We start from the raw sequence: 16537 nt of genomic DNA, 5'->3' as shown, positions 1-16537 counted from the left end.
CAAAGCGTGTTGCCAGGAAATCAAATAGATAAGGCAAAGAAAGCTAAAAGGAAAGGCTTATATGATGGACACACAGTAAACACTTGGAAATACTTTACCTGGCAAGAATGCTGGACACTGAAGCCTCCATGCTGAAATTCAGGGGGGCAGTGAGTGTAGTCTTTTGGTGAAGTTTCAACAGTTTTTAAGTTATTTCTTGATTCCTTTGCTTTCTCCCTTTTTTTTTTTTTTTGACAGAGTTTTGCTCTTGTTGCCCCAGGCTGGAGTGCAATGGCGCAATCTTGGCTCACTGCAACCTCTCCCTCCTGGGTTCAAGCAATTCTCCTGCCTCAGCCTCCCAAGTAACTGGGATTACAGGTGCCTGCCACCATGCCTGGTGAATTTTTTTATTTTTAATAGGGACAGGGTTTCACCATGTTGGCCAGGCTAGTCTCGAACTCCTGACCTCAGGCGATCCACCCGCCTCAGCCTCCCAAAGTGCTGGGATTATAGGTGTGAGCCACCGTGCCCGGCTGGTTCCTTCACTTTCTCACTGAAGTTGTGGATTTACTCACCAATTGCTTTATACAGTAAGGTTGCCTTACTCATGATCCAAGTCGAAGCGAGCCCAAGGTGACACATGGGCTCACATCCTCAGGAAGTCTCCTAGGGCTGCACAGGCTGCCGGGGGTCCTTCTGAGATTGTCACATGGAGCCTTCTGCATTACCTGGTGTTGCACCCTGATTACTGCCTCCTTTATTTGCCTGGGGGTCTTCTCACATGTCCACGCTGACAGGGTAAGCAGTGGTTCATGTAAACCATTCCATTCACATGCTCTGCTTACTTGCATTACTGGTTCTCCTACTCTCATGGAGTGTATGAACACTTTACACTTTCCTCTTTATTTTGCCTGTTTTTCCATAAGATTTTAATTTTATATATATATATATGTATTTTTTTTTTCCTGAATTGACTGATATTACACATTCTATTTGTTTTTTGTATTTATTCTCTTTAGAGACAGGGTCTTGCTCTGTTGCCCGGGCCATAGTCCAGTGGTGTAATTGGAGCTCATTGTAACTTTGAACTCCTGGATTCAAGCAGTCCTGCCTCAGCCTCCCAAAGTACAGGGATTACAGGTGTGAGCTGCTACACCTGGCCTCACATTCTATTTTTATAAACTAACAAAGATATGTTTTTCTTTCTGATCAATATTGTTTACTTCAATAGAAATACTCTCTTTTTTTCAGTCCTAGCTACCTGGGGGCCTGAGGCTATAGTAAGCTATGATCATGCCAGTGCACTCCAGCCTGGGGGGTAAAGTGAGGCCTCATCTCAAAAAAAACAAAACAAAACAAAATTTGTGATTCATGAGAGGGGGTCAAAATATCAACATTAACAGGAGTTTGGAAGAAGTTGCTTCTGACTCTTACGGATGATTTTGAGGGGTTCAAGACTTCAGTGGAGGCCAGTCACCATGGCTCACGCCTGTTATCCTAGCACTTTGGGAGGCCGAGGTGGGTGGATCGCTTGAGGCCAGGAGTTTGAGACCAGCCTGGGCAACATGGCGAAACCCCATCTCTACTAAAAATACAAAAATTAGCCAGGCATGGTAGTGCAGGCCTGTAGTCCTGGCTACTCAGGAGGGTGAGGCCCGAGAATCACTGGAACCCAAGAGGTGGAGGTTGCAGTGAACTGAGATTACACCACTGCACTCCAGCCTGGGTTACAGAGCAAGACTCTGTCTCAAAAAGACTTCAGTGGAAGTCACTGCAGATATGGTATGCAGATGTGGTGGAAATAGCAAGAGAACTAGAATGAGAAATGGAGCCTGATGATGTGACTACATTGGTACGATATCCTGATAAAACTTGAATGGATGAGAAGTTGTTTCTTATGGATGAGCAAAGAACATTTTCTTGAGATGGAATTTACTCCTGGTGAAGATGCTGTGAACATTGTTGAAATTACAAAAAAAAAAAAAAGATTTAGAATGGTACATAGTCTTAGTTGATATAGCAGTGGCAGGGTTTGAGAAGATTGACTTGTATGCTTCAGAGAAATCTTTAGTGACAGGAAGAGTTGATTGATGCAGCAAAGTTCATTGTTGTCTTATTTTAAGAAATTGTTGCAGCCACCCCATCCTTCAGCAACCACCACCCACCCTGACAGTCAGTAGCCATCAACATAAAGGGTCTTCAGGCGAGACCGTTTACCAGCAAAAATATTATAACTGACAGAAGGCTGAAATGATCGTTATAATTTTTTAGCAATGAAATATTTTTAATTAAGGTATGTAAATTGTTTTTTAGACATATACTGTTGCACACTTAATAGACTCCAGCATAGTATAAGCATAACTTTTAAATTTGTGTGAGTGTAAGTGCCTGTATTAAACACTGGACATTTGGCTGGGGACACCTGAGAGTGTGCCCAGAGGAGAGTATTCTAAATGAAGAGGCGGTTAGAAGTTGTGTCATATGAGGAACAGTGGAAGAAAATGGGGGCGTTTCTTAACTCAAATATTTATTGTTCAGTAGTAGTTTTGGATTTGTTACAAGCACATTGTGGGTTTATTTGGGTTGTTTTTGAAGCACAGAATTATATTAAAATATTCAGTGTGCTCTTGTAAACTGTGCACATCTCCAGTCACATTTCTCCCACTTCAGAGATTTATATATCAGGTAGAAATCACTGGTCTAAGGAAGGACCTGCAAATATTTGAAAGACTGTGGTCCGTAGGCACTCCTAAAAGAGGAGCCTTATTCCATGAGGCTCTGGAATACAGAATGAGGATGAAGGATGTAATTAGAGGGAAGAGCTGGATGTCTCTCCTTGTTGTCATGTAGGGAACAGTGGTTTCCACTCAGGAATGAGACAGATGAGACAGGCTGTTAATTAAGGTAATGGGTTTTCCTTTTTTTTTTTTTTTTTTTTAAAAAAGACAGGGTCTCAGGCTGGAGTGCAGTGGTATGAGTATGGCTCATTGCAGCCTCAACCCCTGGGCTCAAATGATCCTCCTGCCTCAGCCTCCTGAGTAGCTGAGACCACAGGCACACAGCACCATGCCATCTTTTTCGTGGAGATGGGGTCTCACTGTGTTACCCAATGCTAGTCTCAAAATTCCTAGGCTCAAGCAGTCCTTCCACCTCAGCCTCTCAAAGTGCTGGGATTACAGGTGTGAGTCACCATGCCTGGCTGGTAATGGGTTTTCTATCAAAATTGTTCAAGTGCAACAAGCTGACTTTCAGAAAGCTGGAGGGTAGATTTTCCAACTTTTGTTTTTAGTGAAGGAACCCTTTTTCAAGTAAAACTGTGCAGAAGGCCTAATTGCCAGTCACACAGAAATAGAGCTTCTCTGGTTTATTTGGGATTGGTAGAGATGCTAAGCCCTGCTACTCCAGGTTTGCACTGTGCAATGGAAAAGTCTGTTAGACTTAGATGACTTGTGAGGGCCCTTCTGACTCTAAAATTGTATAATTCTAGGAGGAGATTGGGCATAGGAATTAAGATTTACTTCCCTAACCTAGTTCAGTAGCTTTTAACAAAATAGCTTTCTGCATTTATTCTTTCCTTTAGTTACTTAAGATGGCCCAGGGCCATAGGGCAGAGACTGAGCATTATGAAGAAATTAAAGACTATGATTACAACAACCCTAACGACACCTCCAACTTTTGCCCTGGATTACAGGTAAAGTGGGGAAAGGGGCTCTGTCCTCTCTTCTAAGCCCGGGAGTCATTTTTCTCTGCTTCTCATGTCCCCATTTTATATGGCGGGAGACTGTTGGAAATTTTGAATCCAGTGGAGGTTTTCTGGGTAAAGGGTCTGCCTTCCACCCAGTGCAGGGAGCTGAGCAGAGTCAAGGAAACAGCCTCACCCTTGGCCTGCCTTACCTCACATCCTACATGCAGGAAGCAAGTGGCCACACTCGAGTGAATGCGTCGACATGTGGATGGGTGTTTAGCCTCTGCTACAAAGTACTAATCTTGGCTATTGTGGGATTTCAAAGGAATATAAACACTTTGTCCTCTTATGAGCTAATATTTTGGCCAGGTAGACAAAACACATAGACATGTGAAGGTGGTGTGATCTGGTGTGGCAAAAAAATAAGTCTTCAGGGTGTATCTCAGATGACCAGGTTTCTAGCTCTGAATGTAGTTCTCATATTGCAAGCTTGTTGTGAACTTGTACAAGCCACCCCCCATCTTTAGATCATGGTTTAGACTAAATAATTTCCATATCCCTTCTCTGAGTCTACTGATGAGATGGCTAATACAGGTAACAGAAACTGGAAAAACAGGCTTCATCTGTGTCCGTGTATGTGGAAAGGGGGGAAAGAACTGGAAAAAAAATGTATTCACCTTATTTTCTTATTTGGAAGAGAGTTAGGCTGTTATATTTTAGTGAAAATTCAGACTGACCTCTTGACCAGTGCTTCTCAAACTTTAACTTGTATACAAATCACCCAGGGAGCCTATTTAAAGACTGATTTCTGACCTGTGTCTCCCCACTCCACCCCCTGCCCGAAGATATTGATATATTCACTCTGGATGTGATCCCAAAAATGACTTTCTCACCTGCTTCTGGGTGGTATGCCTGCTACTGACCAGATGACCCCAGGAATCTCCTGTGCTTTCCTTGGATGATATGTGCAGGTCATATCTCCGGTATTTGAGGAATGTTTCTGTAAAATGAAATCCTAAATTGGTTAGAAGCTGAAGGGGGGACATAGTGGCAATTATGATTATTGAATTCCTTTTAACTCCCGCTCAAAGGGTCTTAGGTTGATAACAGACACCTCTCTAATAGGGTTTATGTGAAACAGGATAACTAGAGGCACTTAGAAGTTCATCGTAGTGTAACTCACTCAGTGAACTATCAGATGGTCTCTTCTTGCTTTGTAAACACGGAGTCTATTTCAAGGGTGTTTCTAAGCTCCTCTGCAGCTTCCACCAAACTCGAAAAGCTGTTTCTTGCCCAGGCTGCTGACAGTGATGATGAAGATTTGGATGACTTATTTGTGGGACCAGTTGGGAACTCTGACCTCTCACCTTATCCTTGCCATCCACCTAAGATAGCACAACAGAATGGTGACACTCTGGAAGCCCAAGGATTAGACATCACAACATATGGGGAGTCAAACCTGGTAGCTGAGCCTCAGAAGGTATGGATGAAACAGCTGAGAATTGCATTGTTTGCCTGAAATCTATTTAATTGCCTCTTATATGAGAGTCACGTGAGTCTGAGCTTGATTTCTTTTCTTCTCACTTTTAACCTGTTACTCTCCAAGTTTTAAGTAGGGTTGTGGGAGTGAGCTGATGCTAATTAGGTTTGTGTGGAACTGACCATCTCTCCAAAGACCTTGATAAGACATATGACTAGGGAGGAACTGGTCACCCAAATAAGGCATATGAATGAAGGCTGCAGGCAGAGAATATAAATTTATATGCTAATTCAGCAAGGCTAGCTAGCTGTGTGGCTCTGAAAAATCTTGGCCAAATTCAGTTTGTATTAAACTATCATGCATTAAACATTTATCTCTTCCATACCAGGTGGCAGGCTTTATGCTTGCCTTTATATTTGATTCATTTATCTGTTTTACACTGGAATTCCAGTTAGCCTTAATGTAGATTGCACTTGATCGAAAAGAAATTAGATTTGATATGAGGGACTCTATTTTAGTGTCCACAGAGAGCTCTGGGCTGGGCGTGGTGGCTCACGCCTGTAATCGCAGCACTTTGGGAGGCCAAGGTGGGCAGATCACGATGTCAGGAGTTCGAGACCAGCCTGGCCAACATGGTGAAACCCCGTTTCTAATAAAAATACAAAAATTAGCTGGGCATGGTGGCAGGTGCATGTAATCCCAGCTACTCTAGAGGCTGAGGCAGGAGAGTCATTTGAACCCGGGAGGCAGAGGTTGCAGTGAGCCGAGATCATGCTATTGCACTTCAGCCTGGGCAACAGGTCGAGACTCCGTCTCAAAAAAAAAAAAAAACGCGTTTGAGACCAGCGTGGCCAAAATGGTGAAACACTATCTCTACTAAAAATACAAAAATTAGCCGGGTGCCTGTAATCCCAGCTCCTTGGGAGGCTGAGGCTGGAGAATCGCTTGAACCCAGGAGGCGGAGGTTGCAGTGAGCTGAGATTGCACCATTGCAATCCAGCCTGGGTGACAAGAGTGAAACTCCATCTCGAAAAAACAAACAAAAAACAGCTCTGTAGCTCCTTAGTTGAAACTGGATTCCTTCTTTAGTTGAACTCCAGACCTTTGTTTTTACAGTGAGTTATGGTAAAAGTTTCTTTATTCTGCTCAGTTTTACTTTGTCATGTACCTATTTCAGGTAAATAAAATTGAAATTCACTATGCCAAGACTGCCAAAAAGATGGACATGAAGAAGTTGAAGCAGAGCATGTGGAGTCTGCTGACAGCGCTCTCCGGAAAGGAGGCAGATGCAGAGGTCAGATGCTCTGCCTGTTCTCTAGGTGCCCAGCGTGCGGGAGGGGAGTGGTTGATGTCTGCAGCTGAAGACACCTCGATTTGGGCAATGCCTCCAATACAGAAATGTTCATTCAAAAACACAAGGAGCTGGGCATGGTGGCTCACATGTGTAATCCCAGCATTTTGGGAGGCTGAAGTGGGAGGATCACTTGAGCCCAGGAGTTTGAGGTTACAGTGAGCTATGATATGATCGTACCACTGCACTCCAGTCTGGGCAACAGAGAGAGAACCTGTATCTTGAAAAAGAAAACAAAAATACAAGGAAGACATCATGCCTCTAAGAGAGAAATGAACCAAGTATACAAGCAGGCAGGTCACACAGACCGATACAAATAGCAAACTAGTGTGTAAGGTGTGATTCAGCCTTGCTGGTAATCAAAAAAGACAAATGAAACAATCTTGATGCTACTTAAAACAGCAGCAGTTTTTAGTAACTAAACTGTTTTCCATTACTGAGGAGGAAAATTTGGAGTACTTATTCACTGCTGGTAGCAATTTAAGTTCCTATATGCTATGAAATGTTTAAACCCTTTGATCTAATACTGATTTCAGGAATGTATTCTCAGTAGGAAGATAGTGGAAAAGTAATTACTGTATTGTCAGATTCTACTTCTCCTTCAGAACAAGCTGAAACCTTGATTAACTTGGTCCACCTCAATGAAAGGAATTCTCAGTTAATTAGAATCCTTCCCTCTTTCTGACTCCTTCTGCTCAGGTAATATTCTGAGTTTAGACCTTCTGTAGCTGAGAAATGAAAACTCGTAAGTTGATTGAGGGCCCTGAGCTGGGTATCAGAGAAAGCTTCAGTCATATTTATAAAGTTTTATCAACTAGAATAGAATGGGATGCAAGTGTGTGTCTTTGTCTTAGGTGGAAAGTTTGAGTTTACTTTTAAATATGAATTTTGTGCTGCCCTTAGCAGTGTAGTCCAGTTGAAACTATAAATAATCATGGCTTTGGCTGGGCACTGTGGCTCACATCTGTAATCCCAGCACTTTGGGAGGCCGAGGTGGGTGGATCATGAGATCGGGTGTTCAAGACAAGCCTGGCCAACATGGTGAAACCCCATCTCTACTAAAAAATACAAAAAATTAACTGGGCGTGGTGGCGGGCACCTGTAATCCCAGCTACTCGGGAGGCTGAGGCAGGAGAATTGCCTGAACCCAGGAGGTGGAGCTTGCCGTGAGCCAAGATTTTGCCACTGCACTCCAGCCTGGCGACAGAGCGAGACTCTTTCTCAAAAAAAAAAAAAAAAAAAAAAAAAAGGCTTTTTATTACTGCTTTTTTTTCTTGTTTGTTTTCAGGGCACCCTAGTACACTCTGCAGTGTCTCCTTTACCAGGGTGATGCTGGCTATTGACATCCATGTTCATTCACAATGTCATTAGAGCAGGGCTGAGGTACTGGTTCCCACTGTAGATCCTTTTTCTTCAAAATCACTAAGAAATTTGTTTTCATTTAGGTATAGACTTTTTGGTGATACAACTTTATTTTTGTTGTCCTTTCAAAAGTGCACTACCCCTAACTGTCCGATGTATAAATGTGCTTCTGTTAGGCAAACCACAGGGAAGCTGGAAAAGAAGGGGCCCTGGCAGACGTGGCTGACGAGAAGATGCTCAGCGGGCTCACGAAGGACCTGCATAGGAGGTGCGGGCCGGCAGGCGTGGGGGCTTTGTGGGGGCTCACCTTCTCTCTGAGCTGTCTGCATGGCGGGCCTTCCACACACAACCTGTTTCCTATGACACTTGTAGTGGCTGTTCTGTTTTCTCTCTGTGTTGATAGATAAGTTAATACAGACCAACTTTTAAAAAGGCGTTTTTCTGTGTCAGTGGTCAGAGTGTAACAGGAGATATTTTATCTCAAATAAGAAACTAGAAAAATCTGCTTATAAAATGCATCTGAAAAATTTGTTTCTCAATAGTTTAGTCATTGCATGTGTATATTATTCATACTTGATGAACGAGCCTTTGTTCTAAACAGTTGGCAGTGACCTAAATACTTGCCCCTTTCTTATCAGCCTGCCCCCTGTCATGGCTCAGAACCTCTCCATACCTCTGGCTTTTGCCTGCCTCCTACATTTAGCCAATGAAAAGGTAGGTAATTAAGGTAAGCGTGGGAGGATTAGAGTATTCTCTGTTTATGTCAACTCATTTAGCTTTGTATTTCATGGGCTACCATAGGATTTCTTAAATACAGTGACTTATGTAGTACCTTCAACCCAAATGATTAGCCAGGCACCTAGAAGTAACTTAGGAAAAAGCCATCAGGTTTGATTAGCAGTGAAAATAGCACAGAGGACCCAAATAGTAAGATTTTAGATGATGGAATTGTGATCGGTAAGTTCCCCAACCTAAGAATACAACGTGCTTTTACTTCACTGGGGGTCAAAGACTTTAAAGGCCAAAGCCTGGTAGTACCAAAGTCAAGACATATGGGAGACATGGCAGAGAGAAGAGGAGAGAGATGAGGATGAAAAGAAAACAGTTGCAGAAAGAGAAGAGTACTAAAATACAGAGGTAACAGCCAGAAAAGTCGAGCTGTCTGTCACAAGGAAGGAGAATCCTGAAGTGCCAGCTGGGTCAGCGTGTCAGACTCCTATGCCAGGCCATCCAACAGCTGCATAGTCATGGGACAGCTGTTGAAAGAGCAGAAGAGGGCACCCATCTTCTCAGGAGCCGAATGGTACTACCCAGGGATACCACAGAGAGGGCAGCCAGCAGCAAGCCCACACATTTGAGCATCGCTCAACACTTGGTATCCATTAGGGTCCCCAGCCAGCTGATGCACAGCCCAGCCTTTGGCACCTGCAGTAGAGGGCTATGGGCTGGGCCATGGCGTGTGCGGCAAGCACCACCCTGGGGCTGGGGCACCATGGCCATGGTGTGCACCACCACTGTCAACTCCCCAGGAGGAGGAGTGGGCACTGGAGTGCAGTTACTATCTGAATGCCAAAGTGTGGTTTTAGAGGGTGATTATGGGAATGGAATGGTAGCAAAAATGGGGTGCTGGTGGAAGCATCCAGGATTTCCTACATGCCAACATGTGACCTCTGTCCTCCTAATGAAATCAGGAGCAGTGAGGATTGGCTCCATTTTCCAGGTCTGACTCTGCTTTAGAGAGAAGTTGCCCTGTGTGGCACAGCCATCAGCCAATCCCAGTGACCTACCACTGGAAGTCAGAGACCGATTTTTCTCTTGTCAATACCTTGCTTAGCTCACAACCTCATAAAGAAGAAGAAACTGTCCAGTTAGCAGAAGCTAGTTTTGATTCTGGGTGGGCAACAGGTGTAGAAGAGCCACTGGGCCAGGACCAAGCGCTGTATGTCTCCAACTACTGTGCTGACCATTGGGCTTGTAACCACCAGTCTGGGTGTTCAAACCTGAGGCCTAAACAAAAGAGCCCAGTGTAGTTCCCAAGAAGGAATGATTGTGCATCAGAGCCCTTGGGAATGGTTTTAACCCAGGAATGCTGAACTTGCACGGCTGCTGTTGGGGGGTGGTAAGGCGGTGACCGTTGACTGCAGAGAGAGGACGTGCCCTGTTCACAAGCCTGTGAAGGCAGACATGCCCGTGGTTATGGGGGGTGGTAGTTCCTATACCTGACACATCCTAAGGCATCTGATGTCACATGCAAACTATATGAAGAGAGAATGACTAAAAAAATAAAAAATTAAAAAATACATTATTATCATTGTTCTGACAAGAAATCTACAAGTGGCTCTGCTGAGGATATACCATCTGAGGTGGGTGGTGTGCAGGCCATCCACCTCTCTGACTTGAGAAGTGTTGGGGGAGGCCTGGAATCTCATTCGCACACCATCCTGGTGGAAATAGGTGCTGGTGACTCTCCCACATGGGTGCTGGTCTCCTAGCACACCAGGCTCCTAGGCTGGCCTCCAAAGCTCAGAAACCCTTCTGAGTCCAATTTAAGAGTGTTGCTGCTTTCGCTCATCAGCCCCAGCCTGAAGGTCAGAGTGCTTCTCTGGGTTGTGTGTCTCCACAGAAACCTGACTTGTTTCTTAAGGAGTCAGGCCAGGCCATCACTGCTAAGAAATAATAGTGATTCTGTGGCTTCACTGAGGTCGTGCTGCTCTGACTCCAGCTCTGCACCCCTGCTGTCAGTGGCAGTGCAGGCTTGTTCATTTTGCTGTGATCAAGTCTCTTTTTAAGGGTCCCAGAGCTCTTGAAGAATGGGGGTGTTTGAAGAATGGGGGGTGGCTACAGCCCATGACTTGTTGGGCCGAGCACCGAGGCCATTACTGGGGCCTGGCTTCAGGCTGTTTGAGAAAATTGGGCTTGTAACATTAGCCACAGCAGTTACTGTGATAATCTACAGGGATCTGTGATAACTCAGAGCTTACAGTCACCAAGAGAAATATTCTCAATGCTTCACAGCAGAACCTGACCTCCTCTGGGACTTCTTTCTCTCCATCTTTCACTCCCCTCTGGAGTCTGTTCCTCCAGCACTGTGATAACAATCTCCCCTCACATAGCCAGGCAGTGTGTGGGGCTTAGGAGCCGGTGATGGACATGAGGACTCTGCCTTCATGGCTCTGCATGCTAGCAGTGTGCGACTATCAGAACCTGAGCTGCAGAAAACCCGCGAGGTGTGACTTGAGCCCTCTGTGTTTAGTGGCAAGGAAAGGTGTGAGTGGCTGTTGAGCCCTGGCACGTCCCATCTGCCTCCAGTGCAGAGCCAGGGCAGGCTGGTTGTGGTGAAGTTCATCAGGAAGGGTGTCTCATAGCTGCTTAGTCCTGAGGGAAACACTGCCTGGGGTTGGGGAAGAGCTGGGAGGTAGGTAGGGAAAGGCCTGTGCAGAGACTGGCAGGAGGGCACTGCTGTCAGGAACTAATGGAGGGATGGGGCAGTGGGGCAGTTGAGGGGTGCCTGGAGGAGGTGTGCGTGGACGGGGTTAATACAGTAGTCCCTCTGTTTCCAGGGATGGGGCAATGGGGCAGTTGAGGGGTGCCTGGAGGAGGTGTGCGTGGATGGGGTTAATACAGTAGCCCCCTGTTTCCACAATTTCACTTTCCATGGTTTCAGTTACCCACAGTCACCCATGGTCTGAAAATATTAAGTGGAAATCCAGAAATAAACAGTTCATAAGTTTTAAGTTGCAACTGTTCTGAGTAGTGTGATGAAATGTCACAATGTCCCACTCCATCCTGCCCCGGATCTGAACCGTCCCTGTGTCCACCAGATCCACACTGCAGACACAGCTCTCCCATTAGTCACTTGGTAGCCATCTCAGTTCCCAGGTCGACTGTTGCGGTACTGCAGTGCTTGTGTTCCATTCTCTCTTATTTGACTTAATTTTTCTATTTTATTATTAGTTATAGTTAATCTCTTACTGTGCCTGATTTATAAATTAAACTCATGAGTATGTATGTATAGGAAAAAACAAGGTATGTTTGTGTATACGTATATATAAAAATGATATACGTGTATTTGATTTGGTACTATATGAGTTCAGGCATCCACCGGGGGCCTTGGAACACCCCTCGAAGATAAGGGGGGACGACTGACTATATGTATGTGTTGTGGCTCCTGATGACCTCCCATCTGCCTCCATTAGCATCTTCAGGGCAGACAGCTCAGCTCTTAGGCCCTTTATAGGGGGTGGGTTGTAGGAACCAGAGCCAGAGAAGGCTTGCTTTTTGCTTTTTTGCCTAAGTCATTTTGTTATAATAAGGATTGGGAATCAGTTTTTTCATGAAAATTATACGTGCTATGAAACAGTTTTTCTTATAATCATGGGACAAACTTTCTTCTTTGTAGTCACTACCTTGTGACTGTGATTGGAATTTATGATGCTTTTATTCTCAGTATACCAAAGTCCATGCATGTTTTGGTCTTCCCTCAGAATCTAAAACTGGAAGGAACAGAGGACCTCTCTGATGTTCTTGTGAGGCAAGGAGATTGAGTTCACTATGGAGAAGTCAGCAGCAGGAGGCCCATCACTTAGTTGCTGGGACATCCCCAATCTGGGTGGAAGAGGATGCCATGGGCTTATACCCAGGCTGTAGCCAACTACTAACGTGCCTGTTTATTTGTTGCTCTTTCCTTCTCTCCGTCTGGGAGAGTCTGGGTGCCAGTGCCCTGAAGCTCTGAGCTTGAGTGATTAAACTTTACTGCCCTATGATGACCATCTAGGAGAGGGGAGGGCAGAGGGGGTGAGGGTACTATTCTGGATTGAGAAAACCTATATCCATTCTTTATATCAATGTATAGTTTTAGTCTCCTAAATTGATCTGTTATTTTCCAAACTATTCTCTTGTAGAAAATTTTCCAGTGGGCACTTAATGTTGCCCTTGAAGAACTTCCTAATCCATGTACATAAAATACATCATATGTACACTTATAAATGTATATAGAATGCTCAAAAATAAAATTCTTAATAATATAAATGGCAAAATATTTGAGTGTCCACTAGATGAGTATCAGACCTAGTCCTTACCCTTGACGGGGATGCAGTCCTGGTAGTTATCCAGGATACCCACATGTCAGTATAAGGCAGAAGATGCCTAAGGGCCAAGATAGTTTGCCTCGGAGGAGAATGGAAGAGAGAGATCACTGACTGGACATTCAGATTGCAAGACTGGGTCCTGCTTAAATCCCAGGATTCTGCTGGACGGAGCTGATAGTGATACTTGTCCCTTCTGTACGTCGCTTCATGTAGCCTTCTCAGCATCCCTAGGAGGAACTTACTATCGTGACTCTCATGTTGGAGGAGGAATCAGACACCCAAGGTAGAGTAACTTGCATAAGGGCAGCCGGCTAACTGTCAGGGGTGGCCTGAGCCTGGTAATCTGCCTCCAGAGTCTGCTCTCGGCCATTGTGCTGTGTGCTACCTGGATGGATCATACAGGCTCAGCAGTGGGTGGAGAGCAGTACTCAGATTTGTCCATCTCCACAGAATGCAGCACACACACAAATGTACAAGTTCTTCCCCTAACCTCAGAGGAATAGGGGAATTAACTTTGCTTGCAATTTGGAACAATATTATAGATGTTTATCCAAGTAGTTCTGTTACTGGCTGGTCCTGGATCTCTGCCAGAACACCCATCATCATTGACTGGCTAAATGGAGATCTTGGATATAGGCCAAAAGCAGTGAAGTATATAATTGGAAATTGCTCCTGATAATACTTGCTTCTTAGCCAAAAACCACACAAAACAAAAATAATCCCCTCCCCACAGGAATATGCTTTCCAAATTGTGTCCAAAACATTACCTGCTCTGTTGTATTGAGAGGGTTAGAGACTTAAGAGCATGCTTTAGAAAAAGCAGTGGTACCACAGGTGAGAATCCACACTCTGTCTTGCTGGGGCTGAAGTCTCCATCACTTTCCCAGGCCAGGTTAGTGCTGGGCTTCTTGCTCTCCTTCTTTTCCTGAGAGTAGAACTGGCTAAGCCCATTCCTTCCCTCAGTCAGCCCCACTTCTCTATAGTGGGGTCTGGTGGGGGGGTGCTGAATTACCAGTAAAACTAGAAAGATTGGGACCAAGTGCAGTGGCCCACACATGTAAATCCTAGTGCTTTGAAAGGAAGAGGCAGGAGGATTGCTTGAAGTCAGGAGTTCAAGACCAGCCTGGGCAAAATAGACCCCCATCTTTAAAAAAATGTTTAAAAATTAGCCAGGCACGGAGGTGTGTGCCTGTAATCCCAGCTACTCAGAAGGCTGAGGTGGGATAATCACTTGAGCCCAGGAATTTGAGGCTGCAGTGAGCTATGATCATGCTACTGCATTCCAGCCAGGACAACAGAGTGAGATCCTATCTCTTAAAAACAAACAAACAAAAAACTGGTGAGTTCAATACCAACTTCTACAATGAAATCCCCTTCCCTGAACAACCCTGCTTCTCCTAAGTTTCCCTCATTACATGGTTGCTGTGGGCTATGTGTGCTGTGGTCTGAATGTTTGTGTCTAAAATTCATTTGTTGAAATCCCCTAATATGTTGGTATTAAGAGATGGGGCCTTTGGGAGGTGATTAGGTTTTGAGGGCAGATCCCTTGTGAATGGGATTAGTGCTCTTACAAAAGAGGCCTGAGGAAGCTTGTTCGTTCCTCTTGCCCTTCTGCCATGTAAGGATGCAATGAGAAGGCACCATCTGTGAGCAAGGAGCCCCTCACCAGACACCAGATTTGCTGGCATCTTGATCTTGGACTTCTCAGCCTCTAGAACTGTGAACAATAAATCTATAAATTTTTGTTTATAAATTAAGCAGTCTAAGTCATTTTGTTATAGCAGCCCAAATTGACTAAGACAGTGGGTATGCAAGATAAGTTTATTTTATATAAAATACTTTGGGAAGTAGGTGTTCCAGGACTGGTGTGACAGTTCCATGAAATTATGAGAGACCAGGGATCCTTCCAGCTCATCCTTGTGTTTCAGTGTGGCTGCTGGAATCCAGCCATCACATCCATAGTCTAAGCAGCAGGATGAAGGACTGGGGGAAAAGAGAACTGCTGCTCCCTGTTAAATCGGTTTCTTGGGGTCGATATGAATATTTGCCACCTCAGGATGCCACAAAGGTCCCCACCAGCAAGAAGGCTCCCACCAGATGTGGACTCAACCTGGAACTTTGCAGCCTCCATAACTGTAATAAATTCCTTTGTCAGTTACCTAGTTTCAGGTATTCTGTTATAGGTAACAGAAAACAAACTAATACAAGTGGTAATGTGTCCAGCTAAAAATTTGGGTTCTGTTAAGGTTAAAAGAAAATCTGAGGTAGCCAGCAGTATCTGCCTCAGATGCTGAGAAGCCTCCTGAGATAAGAGCATATACTGTGTCCATAACTGAAGTTTTAGCATTCTCTGCCAAACAGAACCAGAATTGAAGGGCAGGAGAATTTGCAAGAGAGGGCAATTTGCAAGAGAGAATTGTGGGGCCCTCAGAGAGAATACATCCAAAGGAAGAGGGAACCAGGTATTACAAATTGAATTGAACAAGGAGGACAGGTACCTGAAGGGGGTTTGTAGTTCCCAGTAAAGTATGGTACAGCTAGGTGCACCTCCCTGGCCAGACCACCCTATAGTGTAGGATCCCCCTGGGGAGCAAGAGGCTGCAGGTAACACTTTGGTGCCCTAGCAATTCTGCTGTGGTGCAACTGTAGTGGATCACAGGCAGAGTGGGGCATTGTTCCCCTTCTTAGCACAGGATACTGGGCCATTTCAACACCACAAGGATTTGCAGCATCTGTGGCAACCAGTTTGGTGTCCTGGAGCAAGGAAAGGAACCGTTCATGGTGGCTGAAGCCAAGCTGCTCAGCACTGAGGCAGCAAGCCATGATCTAGGTGTGCGAGTAGAATTCTCAGTTTTGGTTCATTTAAAAATGTTTTTTGGGGGAAGTGGGGATCGTTCATGGGTACCAAAAGAAAAAAAATGAATAAGACCTACTATTTGATAGCACAATAGGGTGACTATAGTCAATAATAACAATTGTATATTTTAAAATAAAGAATGTAATTGAAAAGAGTAAATGCCTGAGGGGATGGATACCCCATTCTCTGTGATGTGCTTATTTCACATTGCATGCCTGTATCAAAATATCTCATGTACCCTATAAATATATGCACCTACTATGTACCCACAACAATTTAAAAAATAATAAAATTTTAAAAAATTGTCTTAATTTGCCTTCCTTTTTTTTTTTTTTTTTTTGAGACGGAGTCTCACTCTGTCGCCCAGGCTGGAGTGCAGTGGTGCAGTCTCGGCTCACTGCAAGCTCTGTCTCCCAGGTTCATGCCATTTTCCTGCCTCAGCCTCCCAAGTAGCTGGGACTACAGGCGCCTGCCACCACGCCCGGCTAATTGTTTTGTATTTTTAGTAGAGACAGGGTTTCACCATGTTAGCCAGGATGGTCTCAATCTCCTGACCTCGTGATCTGCCCACCTCGGCCTCCCAAAATGCTGGGATTACAGGCTGCCTTCATTTTTGAAGGATAGCTTTACTGGATGTAGAATGCTTGGTTGATAGTTTTTTTCCTTTGGCATTTGACTGTCTTCCAATGTCTTCTGGCTTCCATAGTTTCTGAAGAAAGGTAGGCATATACTCATC

General features: G+C 44.6%; 1 protein-coding gene across 2 annotated transcripts in view; it reads left to right on the top strand.

Annotated features, from left to right (window-relative positions):
• The window catches only part of NCAPH (non-SMC condensin I complex subunit H), a 44204-nt gene extending 29278 nt beyond the window's left edge, over window positions 1–14926 (top strand). For both annotated transcript variants that reach the window (XM_032177271.2, XM_032177272.2), the window contains exons 13-18: window positions 3560–3670; window positions 4962–5144; window positions 6322–6438; window positions 8034–8125; window positions 8496–8571; window positions 12342–14926. In XM_032177271.2, coding sequence (XP_032033162.1) covers window positions 3560–3670; window positions 4962–5144; window positions 6322–6438; window positions 8034–8125; window positions 8496–8571; window positions 12342–12401 — 639 coding nt within the window. In that variant the 3' untranslated portion in view covers window positions 12402–14926. The remainder of the gene's footprint in view (window positions 1–3559; window positions 3671–4961; window positions 5145–6321; window positions 6439–8033; window positions 8126–8495; window positions 8572–12341) is intronic.
• Window positions 14927–16537: the final 1611 nt, after the last annotated feature.

The sequence above is a fragment of the Hylobates moloch genome, unplaced genomic scaffold, assembly GCF_009828535.3.
Source record: "Hylobates moloch isolate HMO894 unplaced genomic scaffold, HMol_V3 SCAFFOLD_15, whole genome shotgun sequence".
In the NCBI taxonomy this organism is placed as follows: domain Eukaryota; kingdom Metazoa; phylum Chordata; class Mammalia; order Primates; family Hylobatidae; genus Hylobates; species Hylobates moloch.
This window is presented reverse-complemented; position numbering and strand designations above follow the sequence as displayed.